Source organism: Opisthocomus hoazin, chromosome Z, assembly GCF_030867145.1.
Source record: "Opisthocomus hoazin isolate bOpiHoa1 chromosome Z, bOpiHoa1.hap1, whole genome shotgun sequence".
NCBI classification, from domain to species: domain Eukaryota; kingdom Metazoa; phylum Chordata; class Aves; order Opisthocomiformes; family Opisthocomidae; genus Opisthocomus; species Opisthocomus hoazin.
In genome coordinates, this window is record NC_134454.1 from 76506714 (window position 1) to 76518928 (window position 12215).

At 36.7% G+C, this 12215-nt stretch overlaps 1 protein-coding gene across 1 annotated transcript in view; it reads right to left on the minus strand.

Moving 5' to 3' along the window:
* The window catches only part of SLC1A3 (solute carrier family 1 member 3), a 69830-nt gene that overhangs the window by 5662 nt on the left and 51953 nt on the right, over positions 1 to 12215 (minus strand). Inside the window, exons 6-7 of the mRNA XM_009943647.2 lie at positions 4421 to 4716; positions 2526 to 2759 (exon numbers count right to left, since the gene is read on the minus strand). Of these exons, the coding sequence (XP_009941949.1) occupies positions 2526 to 2759; positions 4421 to 4716 (530 nt within the window). The remainder of the gene's footprint in view (positions 1 to 2525; positions 2760 to 4420; positions 4717 to 12215) is intronic.

Here is a 12215-nt window from a genome sequence, read left to right on the forward strand (position 1 = left end):
ATTCTTCAAAAAGTGAATGAAAAGAGTGTCAGGAGAGATTGTTCTGTCTTAATTTTTATGTGATCTACCAGAACTTTTTTTTAAAAATGCAAAGGCTGAATTTAAACACTTATAATGGTGGAGGTTTTTCTAATGCTCTTGGAAAGTTTTTCCGATGGTTAATTACTGTCACTCTTTATGTAGTCCCTAGTCTGAATCTGTCTAACTTCAGTATTTTGTCTGCTAGGCAGAAGAATCTATTTAAACATTCCTGTTTCTCATTTTTTATGTCATGGAGTCATGATTGAGTCATCCCTAAGTGTTGTTTTCCTAAAGTTATATAAATTGAGCTATTCAAGCCTTCAGTAAACAGCATGTTTTCTCTTATTTATTTGCTGGCTTCCCTGGAAAGGTAATTTTGGTGGACGATTGTATTGCTTTACCATTGGGTTAACACCAGTAGGCAGGTAAGCATCACACAGCCGCTTGCTTACTCGTCCCCACACCCTGAGTGGGACAGGCAAAGAAGAAGGAACAGTAAAATCAAGAAAATGTAGGAACTGAGATTAAAAAAAAGTTTTGTAAGTGAAGGATAGTGGAAGAAGAGGGAAAGAAAACAAAACAAAACATGTGATGCAAAGGCAATCACTCACCACCTTCCACAGATAGACCAATGCCCAATGAGTTCTCAAGTAAAAGATGTCTAGCTTCACTAAAATTCCCTCTTTTCCTTTTTTATTGCTGAGCAAGATGTTACATATCATGGAATATCTCTTTGGTTAGTTTGGGTCATCTGCCTGGTTGTGTGCCCTCCCAACCTCTTCCACACCCCTTAATCTACTCACTGTGGGGTTAGAGTTAGAAACAGAGAAGGCTTTGATGCTGTGCAACTACTATTCAGCAATAGTCAGAACATCAGTGTGTGATCAGTGTTTTGTCGCAGATCTGAAACACAGCACTGTAGGAGCTGCTATGAAGAAAGTTAACTCTGTCCTAGCCAGGCCCTGTACACCACTTAGTCTTGTTCCCCTGATGCTACATCCAAATACAATACAAATGATGATAATTTCATTTGAAGACCAAACCAATTGAATATTTTGGCTTCGTATGCTACAGTAGCGCCCATTTCGCCCCCATGACGCCAAGTTCCTTTTCAGAGACACTGCATCAGAAGGAAGGATAAGGAGGCCATTTTGTAAGAGCTGTCTGGACTCTTTTTTTCTTAAAGATGTATCTCTACATCCGATCACACCAAAGTAACGAGTTTTTTCAAGACCCAGCTTTTCAGATTACCCTGTCTTAGTGACCTCTTCACTGCTAGCTACTTAAGAGATTTCAAGTCTTTGAAAACTATGTCAATATTGATAAAACAAAATACTGATAAAATGTAAAGAGGAGGACTGTGCTAGAAAATCTCTTTGATGACAGTCAACTTACAGTTGAATTTTAAACAGCTTTTAAATCCACTTGCAGTATAATACACTCTCTTGAATCAACCTAGGTTCTTACTCAGAATCTTGAGTAGCGCCAAGTGGAAAGTCTTAGAGAAGCTGGAACACAACCTCTTAACATTATTATTGTTACACACCAAAGTTGTAGTTTCATTTTATTTTCTCTTAAACTATGTTGACTGGCATTAGTTTTATAATCTTCTTTTAAAAATTATTAGTAATTAAATTCCCTTTCAGGCATTCCATAATCTTGCAAGGATTGACATGAAAATGTTAAATGTGAAATTAGTAATTATCCCCCTCTACCTATTAATGTACACTCCTAGAGCTTTTTCAGTGATAAAAAACTTAATCAGATTCTACATTACTGGTTCACAATAGCTTCTCATCCAGATGTTCAAAATAATCCCAAGCACCAGGGACTGGAATTTAGTATTACAGAATGTCTGACTTAAAACATGTACATTTAGGAGACTCTTGTAAAATCTATCAAAAAGAAAATTGTTTTACAAAGGGTCATATGATATAGAAATGTATATTTGATTACAATAATGATTCCTTTCATCATATATGCAAACAATTTTTTTATTCTTATGATGTATCTATGACTTCATTAACAAAGAACAGAAGTGGTGTTTCTGTTGCAAGTTGTATATCCATCACTGGCCATCAAGCTTTTGAGTACAGAATGCCAGCTGCCAATAAGGGCTCTCAAGCTCTGTCAGAATTCCCTATGAACTTTCCTGTTTGCTGCTCCATTTTGCCATGCATATCCTTTGCCAACTGCATCCTTTACCAGCAAGCCATTGCAAACTACTTAAATTTCCAAACACCGAGCCTAATCAAAGTCACAAGGATTCTGGCCATACAGTCTGCATCACCAAACAAACTCATTTAATCTCTGTTCAGGGGTTCTTGTAGAAAACAGAGTTCAAGTCAATATAATAATAATTACATCTGTCAGAGAGAAGCAGAACAGAAATAAAGCACCCAAGTGAATACTAAAATACAGAATTATCCAATACATTAGGCAAAATTGTTTCTCAAACCAATAATATTGTAAAAATTATATGGCCTTAAGATATTGTATTATACCTGGAAGATGTTCCCAAAGCAGTGACTAATGCCTGGATTAAGCCTCCAATAAATACCCAAGGGTTCTTACGAGTGATCAGGAAGTAGAGAAGAGGTAGGACAATGACAGCATGAATTAGCAAACCGATGATAACTGTTACAGTATACATGGCAAGCTGACCACCGATCACACCCATATCTTCCATCTCAACAATTTTTCCAGCAATCAGGAAGAGAATTCCAAGTGGAGCATACCTGCAAGTAAGAAATCAAACCATTATTGTACTGAACAAAGAAGGAATTCACTCCCTCAAGCATATCTTTTCTGTTTATATGCATGCATGAATGTAGGATTTCACTGTTAGATTGACTGCAATTATTCAGAAGCAGTTCAAGAGTTTAACTCTTTAACTCTTAACACTTCAACCTGGATTAAACCACAGCAGTGAATGTTTCTGATAGGCCTTGTTGTATTCAGGATCTGACAAGGATTTCAAGATCTATAGCACGCCTTTCAGACATGTACGGAGATGAGTTCCCTTTGGATTTGAAATGTCATTTAAAAGCTAGTTTAGCCAATTCTGTGATAATTCTGTCTGTATGAACAAAGGCTCAACCGGCATAGTTGTAGCTTATGCCAAGTGCGCAGCTCTATTATGCCGTCAGTGCTGTTTTACACGTTGTTGGGGAAGCAGCCCACACAGAAGGCTGATAACTTCCAATGATTTCAAGCTGCTTCTGGCCATTCCCCATTTTTTCCAGTGGGGCACTGGATAAATAGTTCAGCATGAAGCTGTCTGTAGGACAGAGGTTAATTGTGTTGTGCAGCAGCAACAAAGGTAGTATGATCTTTTTTCTCCTATCGGTAAGCACAGCTACTGACGAAGAAAGACCTAGTGCTGAGCATAGAACTTCGACATAATTCTACTGCAGCTGGACTTCTGATATAGCCTTATTTTTATAAATGTCCATTTGTCTTTTCATGCTAAATTACCACAGCATAAAATTTATCCAGCATATCTCAATTGCATTTTAAGCCATCAAATCCATGTAGAAATTTCTCAGGATTAACGATTCCTATCCACTGCTATATCATCTTAAGCATGATTGTAAAGAAGGAGGAAAGATTTTTGCTTTTTACACATGTTTCCTGGCAGAACAGAATTTTAGTTACTGGAAAAAAATACCCTTATTTTTAGTTTTGTATCCAGGTGTATGTGCTCTTGGGTAAGCTTTTGGAGTTGATTTGTTTGTTTGTTTGTTTTCTGTAGTAAAGAGGGCAACAAGACATAATTTCTTTTCTTAACTGTCTATGTGACAATTAATGAATCTTCATTGTTGAACAAACTTCTTATCTAATGTTTGAGGGAAAAAGTATTGATTTTATATACCTATTCAGCATAATAAAGAAAGTAGGAAAATTATGTGTATACGTAAGCAATGAAGCTACAATGCAAGGACATGCATATGCACTACAAAACTGCAGGAACCAGTGGTATTGGAAACTAATGATAACAAGGTCTTGCTGTGTAGAAATAAGATTATGGGATGGCTTTGTCGGTTTCCTTCAGAGAAGTCAGATTAGGACATAAGGAAACTTTGATAACATGCTGTTGTGATTGCTACCTTTATGAAGACATAAATCTTAGCAAGTTCTGCCGTAGACTCTATTTTTCTTAAGTCAAAAGCTAAACACACTGGAAGAGTAAGTATGTACTGGAAGAGTAGGCATGTTTGGGCAAATTGCTGACATCCAGAATTACAGTTCTTGGGTTCATTTATAAAACAAAGCTACAAGGTGCTTAAGATCTTATTGTCTAACTTCCTGCCAAACAGACTCTTGCTATCCAGTGCCTGGCTGTGATGAAAAAATATTGGTAGTAACTTAAAATGGACTTTATCAGAGAGTCACTTACCACATGATTAGAGCTACCAATCTCATGATAGCCTCATTAAGGCTATCAAAGAAGTCTTTTAATGCCTGACCTTGTTCCTTCATGCTTCCAATCACCAGTCCAAAGCTTATTGAGAAAACCACCAGGCCAAGGGCATTCACTCCATTTACAGAACCTGGAACAGGAACTATTTCCTCTTTCATTCGAGTGAGGGTTTCCATTGCTTCTGACACATTGCTTATTATAGCAGCCACTGTGGATGTGTCATTGGATGGAATATCTACTTTAAACATTCTCTTTTCATAGTTAGTTTTGAACTGTTAAAACAAAAATAAAAGAAAGATAGGAATTCTGTGAATCAAAGCAAGCAAAGGTAAAAATCAGACACTAAATTATGAATTACTATTATAGGATGTTTGAATTCCATGTGTAATATTTGTTGGTAAAACGTACTGCAAGGATAACATGGCTTTCCTGAAAGCAACAAAAATCCATAGTAACTTCGAAACTAAATCGTCATCTTTGCTTCCATAACTTGTTTTCTCATAAATATGACAAGGTCAAAGATGCAGAATATTGACTCATAGTTTGCATTTTTATAATTTGTTATTTTTCCCAATAATATTTTTCCAGCTGTTAAATGAATAGGTATTTTTTAGCTAGTTAAAATATTTTCATGTGCTCTGCTGTTTCCTTACTTTTTCATCTTTTTGAATCAGAAAAAATTAGACTGAAAGTAACTTACATGTATCATACCTTGTTTTTATTTTGCTATGGCAAAGCTGCTAGTTTTCTATGCTTTGCAATCATACATCACCACTTTTCTTAATTAAGAAAAGGGTTCTACCTTAAATGGTTCCATTATGGAATGGGCAAATCAATTTTAAAATCTCAATATGCTCCTAAACATCTATTTTGAAAACCAATCTTTCACCACCTAATGCTTTTCAAAAGAAAAATGTTCATGCTGAATATTTCTGTCTGGGCTCAGAATGCCCTGCAGCCCTGTCCTGCTTGAATTCTGCTGAGCACAAAGAACACTACATATCACTAGTAAAATGTTTCTAATAGATCTCAGAATGCTAAATACCCTATTAAAGCAATGAGATACTGCTGTCAAGGTTATTTGGCAACTTTGGATTTTTATTCCTTCGGGCCTGCCAACAAAAAACAAATATGAAGTCCGGGTCCTGTAGTATTATTAGTAATAACTGGAGACTGTTACACACTCCAAAAGTATTTGAGTGAAATAGAGTAATTGTGACTAAGACAGGAAACCTGAGTATTAGTGTCTATGAACATTGACTTAATTTTCTGTGATTTTCCACACCTGGATACTTTTGATGCACTCCTTCCACATATTTGATGTATAACCCTGAAGGTTTGAAGTCTTTCAGAATTTCAAATAAAACTTGCTTACAGGAGATTTACTGAAAGTTTCTCAATAAGATGTAGCTGAACAAGGCTCCACGGAGGTCAGATATTCCTGAATTTGAAATCAAATTTGTTTTGTGCTGTGGTTAGAGGAGACAGCTGAGCTGTTGGGTGACAGTTGGCTGACATAGAAAATCCCAGTTTCACTCCCTCACCCACTCACATCCAGCTTGTGACAATTTCTCCTCTGTGTCAGTTCTAGTTTCACCTCTCAGTGAGCCAATTCTGCTTTTTAAATTGGCAGAAAACTTGTCAAGCAAAAAAGCGGCCATTTTTGGGTAAAGGCTATGGAGGTGAATCAGCTCACTGACTGATGAATGCCAGAGAGGGCAAAACACTGAGACTGGAACTACACAGCCAAGGAGGGAGGGATGGGATTGTCTCTTTAAGTGACAGAGAGGTATTAGACTGGAAATGGAAATTTTCTAGAAGTTGTCAATAAGGGTTTTTAATTTGATACTTACAGGAATGTTAAATTGCTGCATAACACTGTACATCAAACACTTCTAATTTTTTTTTTTAATCTGTACTGGTGCGATAATTGTGTTATACATGTATTTTTATTACTGTTTTCCAGTAGAAGAAAAACTTACATAAAAATTTCTTAATGCAAGTATCTGAAGGGTGTAATTATGCTGGATTTGTGGGCATACAGATTAGACAAATGTGAAAAGCAAGCTGCTTAATGAGGACTGGAACTGAAGGCTAATTTCCCGCCAAATTTCCTGTTCATTTTCTTTTACTTATCCACATCATAAATGACTTTGTCTTGATTCTCCTCTATTGCCCTCAGTCCTCCTCTCATTGCTACCTATTTGACTAGGTCAAAAGCAGCATGTGATACAGCTGTTAGTGTTAGATGTGTGCTGACTCGCTGGTTGGCTCCTGCCTGTTGGAATAAGCCAGGAAATAAGTCATAAACTGCTTTTCTTTCAGCGGCAGCACACTCTTAATTTGTCTGAGAACTGCCTCCCTCATGCCAATTTAGGTTGGAATTGGCCATTGGGCTCAAAAACTGTGACAGGGCTCTGAGAAATAGTTTGGCAACCACAGTGGAGAAAGCACAATCCTATGAAGTTTCTTACTTTTAAAAACCCAGTTAGAAATAATTTTAGGTTGTAATAAGCATATTCAGCTTTTTTTGTGCTTTGATTCTGGAATTCTGTCTTAGCAGGAGGATACCTTCAACTCTTTATCAGTCAAGTCTCTTTAGGGGTATAATAAGGATTTTAGGACCTCGCTTAGCAAAGTCCGTTTCCATTTCAGCTACTAGACTGGTACACAGAGATGTAGATCTTCTCTGTTGACTCACCCTGTTGGTCAGAGTTAAGTATTCAGAAATGTTACTGGGGAGAACAGTCTTTCTAGAACCCCTTCCAGAGCAGTGGAGAAAAGTCATTTACAGTGAGGTTCAAAATGGGAATCTGAGCCTAAAGACTAACCGCAAAACACAAGGTTGCTTGACCACCGTAAAACAAATTTTGTGTGTGCAGAATGGTGAAAAAGCCAACTGTTTATGGGGAGTGACAGGATGAAAGACTACCTTCAAGATGACAGAAAATGTCGAAGGTTTTGAAATAGATGAGGTAGTAGCAGAGTTGACTATTACTGCTCTGCAGAGGAACGGGTGATCAGAGATCATTTTGTGATCATTGAGATTCTTACTTTCAGGGAGATCTTGATCTTCATGGGAATCAGAGTTATCAGCTGTTCATGTGGCTCAAACTGTCATTTCAATATCACACAGTGATTCTGAAGATCCTTGTTCTTTTGCAACATTCAGTAATGGAAGAAATTAGACAAAGAAAAACTGCTCATGTAACAGATTGTAGGCTTACGGGTCTCAGAAGAGCTGGTTGCGTTCTGCTGGAAGTCCACATGCTTACACTGATAAATTGTGATGGGCTAGACAATACCACTGAGGTTCTGTCATTTCTGAGGATGTTTGGTGCATTTTGTCTCCAGGCAGAGGTATTTTTGCCTGGTAAGATTTTAGATGCAAAATACTCATTGTAATTCCTTAAGATCATGTATAAAGAACAAATAAGGGGCAAGGTAAATATTATTTGGAACCTATTAATATTAGTAGCTTTCTATGAACAACATATCTCCAAGTAAAATATAAAAATAATTACATTTCTGGACTTTTTTACAAGGTACAGTACTAATGAACAGCTTTAAAATTATTTTTAATTAAGTTATCTGCTTCTGAAATAGACAATACTATTGCATAATATAATGAAATAGTTGTTTACATTTTCATTATTATTTTGTTTTCATTAGTAGTACAAAATACCCACAGTAATTTGACTTGAATATATTGCATGACTTTTTAAGAGGCAACATTACAACATGGCAGTAGCACATTCCAGTGGTTAACTTGCAGACAAGGTAATTGCTTGGGTAACTTCTCTGAAAACTCGTCATTTATGATCAGTACTCTGAGATAGTATAATTAGCACTGTCTGTGCTAAGTCTATATGATGATGCAGTTTTTAGTTGGCTTAAACGGAAGCCTAAAAAATGAAAAGAAATTAAAATAATGCAGTGCTATCCCGTCTTCCTAATTCACTATTTCTTTCCCTTCCATGTGGACATGTGTGAAAGTATTCTAAATTGTCTGCAAAAGAGCTTATAATAGAAGTTAAAGTATATCTTAACTAGCCAAAATTATCATGAAGAATATGCATTAATTAGTATTCATGTCTGGATGTTTGATTAATACTTCCAACCCCCTTAATAAGGATGAGTTCAGGAAAGAATATTTAATTAAAAATAGCTCAGAATAAATGCAGCTATCAGATGCACCTTTCCAGTTCTTTAAGCTTCAGCTGGCATCAAATTACCTATTCACAACAGACCCTCCCCAAATCGTTGTATTCTGTTTGGCTTGATGGCCGAAGTTCACTTGTGTTTCTTTTGTCTTACGATATATCCCCAGAGCACAGCACAGAGAACAAGAGGTTAAAAAGCAGTATCTGCTTAACAAGAGTGCTTACAACTACTTAGCCCCTGGTTAGATAGCATTTTGAATTTAACAAAAAAAGAGAAATTAAGACATAATGGTCAGAGCTGAAAGATAAATCCAGAGATTTTTTTATATATATCCCTAAACTGGGGGTGACTATAATGGTATAGATAAAACTTTGAACAAAGTAATCTGATTTTAGGTATGTGTGGAATATTTTTCTGCTGTCAGTCTTATTAGATTCTCCTATTACTGATAAAAATCACAAAGTCCCCAAATGATTTGTGCATAACGAAGGTAGCAACCAGCATCAGAGCACATGCGGTTTGGATTAACAAGCTGTTGTTGCCAGTGATCGCTATCTGCCACTGATTTAATGGGAGGAGGTCCTGATACAGACAGAGTGCACAAGGGATTTTGGTCTCTCACAAGGAGAGAGGGAGTAACTAGTGAAGAGCAGAGTGAAGCTAAACCCCAACATTTTCCAGATTATTCTTCTGAATTTGACCTGCTACGCAAGGGTGGCTCTTTGTCTGCATAGACTTTGCTGGGGCATGGTGCTGAATGCCTGAAATGGTTCTGCTGATTCAGCTGAAAGGTTTGAGTGAAAAAATTTCCTTAGCTTTTTCTGTGGACTCTCTTTCCTACAGGGGCTCCTCCTGGCTTCTGGGATCCACAATGAGGAGTCCTTTTTGAATGGGAAGGGGCATTTTGTTCCACAGCTCTCCCTGTTTCGGGGGAAGAAAATGTGCCAAGATGGAGAAGGAGGAGAAGAAGCAAGAGGAGGCAGCTTTGTTTGCCTCACAGAGTTACTGGGAAAGAAGAGCAGGAAATGGAATCCAAAGGACCAGAAGTCTGAATGAGGAACAGCAGAAAATTTAGGAAGATTCTTCCTAAATATGTCCCAGTTTTCCTCATGACTCTTCTCCCAACAGCAAGCCTATGCAGGCTTTTCCAACTCCATCGAGAAGGCCTCCCCACCTTGGTTGCCCTCTCCACACAGCTCCATTTCAACTTGCAGGAGAGCAATTCCACAGCCAGATAAGCAACTTTACTTCATTAAAGTTAATTATATGAAGGAAATTATGATTTTCCATGTCTTGGTGTTACAAAATTTGAATAAAAGTTGATCTTTTGAGGTGAAAAACTTCAGAAAAGATAATTGGTCCTGTGTGTTAGTGGAGCTGCTTTGGGAAGTGCTTGCTATTTTTGGGAAAAGTAATAGGTTCACAGCTTGCTGTGTGTACCAACACAGTCATTAGAGGACCTATCTGCTGGCCAGGGTGATAAAGAAAGAAAAACCTTTCAGTAGATTTCAATGCAGATCTCGGTCAGGAAAGAAACCTGCCCAAGGATGCTACAAGATGGAATGTGAGCAGCTAATATATCAAAAGATGTGATTCAAATGTGGAGTGCATATGCCAGTGATAGTTTCCAGGCGCGCAAAGCTCTGAATCAGTATTAACCTTTGAGTGTGGATGACTATGAGCAGTAGTCTGTTCCTTGTTTGGGCCAGCAAACATGGTGTTACAGAACACGATTTGACCCAGGTGAATCATCCTTCTTCATAAATCTTCTGAGAAACATGTGAAAAATCTGATGTAAACTTTTGAAAAGAAAGTTATGGAGTCCGAGGTAAAAAGTCTTCAGGATACCTATGAATCTTACACATACTTGTTTCTCCTGCAAAGTGTTATAGTTTAACAAATCTGCTACAACCAAACAACTTATACTTAAAAACCTAGGGTTTGGTACCTGATTTAAAAGGTATGACAAATTTAAAATCCTGGTGCTTCAGCAAGCATAGCTGCTGCTGAAAGTCAGAAAACACTTCCATGAAACATTTCCTGTTTTTTGAACCATTTTTTGGAAATCCCTTTAAGCTGTTGAGCACATGAGAAATACAATATACTTAATGTAAACAGAATCTACAGGACATCTTTAATTAAGAACATAGATTTAGGACTGCTAGTCACTAAGTTAAGTTTTCTGTTGCTGTAGGATACTTTAGCAAAAGAATTTTTCAAGCTGTATCTTAAAGCTGATGAGGTAGTTTGCTCCCACGACTCCTAAATGAAGATTTTTCCAGGAGCTCACCTTTTAGGTAATACAGGTTAAAAAGCTTTCTAATTCCCACTTCAAATTCAGTCATAGTGATTTCCATTACTTATTGTATAAATGTTGTTCTTTATCTTATACAGCTCGGTTCCCACTTTGTTTTTTTGACCTGAATAGTTTTAAAATCGAGTTTCATTTTGCTTTATATGCTGTGTTCTTTTGACAATCCCAGCAACTCCTCTCACCATTGTGCTCATTTTGCATGAATCTTGCTAAGAATGTAATGACCAGAGTATACTCAATATTCCAGATAGTTACATTGCTCTGGCTTTATTTCCTCTCTTGGAGTTATATCACCTAATATATGTCCTGGAGCTGAAATAGAGGAGTTGTTGGTTTATTTTTTTCCTTCCTAATGATGACTTCCCATCTCAAAACAGAAATTACTGTTAATTTCTAAATGTTTATTTCACCCGTAAAGAAGAGCTACTAGGAGATAACCAAGCATGCCAATGTATGAAAGAGACAATTCACCTTGTTGTTGTGACTTCATAGTATTACAGTGTGCTAGGGACACACCATCTTCTTTAGCACTTGTTATATATCTCAATACAAAGTGCTTGGACTTTCTTGTCATCTGTACATTTTGTTGTGTGCATCTTACAGTAATGTCATTCATAAAAATATCAACTGAGGTGTGCTCAGTCCTGCAGCAACTTCCGTTAAAATTTCCACAAATTTTACAATTTTTACAATAATCTTATCCCCCGCTCAACTATTTTGTTGCACTTATAATTAAAACTCAGTTTTACAGAAATCCAAAGACATTAAATCCATTGCACTTCTGGCACACAAGAAAAAGAAAAAAAAAAGAAAATGGGCAATCTTATGGAAGAAAGATGGTTCTTCTGGTACAATATATGTTTCAGAAACTTGTCTTATTCTTTATCTTTTCTTTTCATATATTTGTCTCTTTTTTAATGTATTTTTCTTTTTCACTTATTACATAGTCTTTACACTTTCCTTCAGGGTACTTATATCTTTCAGTACTACTGAGGTCGAGCTAATATTAACTGCTTAAATAAATTCCCAAATCTTTTTGAAATTGCAGTTTGAAAGGCACTATGATTACTTTCACCAGTTATATATAATAACTTCCCAACTTGAGCGTTTTCTTAAAAATACTAGCTGCAAGTTCTGTAACTTTATGCCCAATTTCTTTCATTATTTTGAGATAAAGGAGATATAATTCACTGACTTTCTTACATTAATTTTTTAGAATTTTGTTTCTAGTTTAGATATAGACTTCTGTATTTCTGTAACTCTCTTCTGCATTACTGTCCTGAGTTCATCATC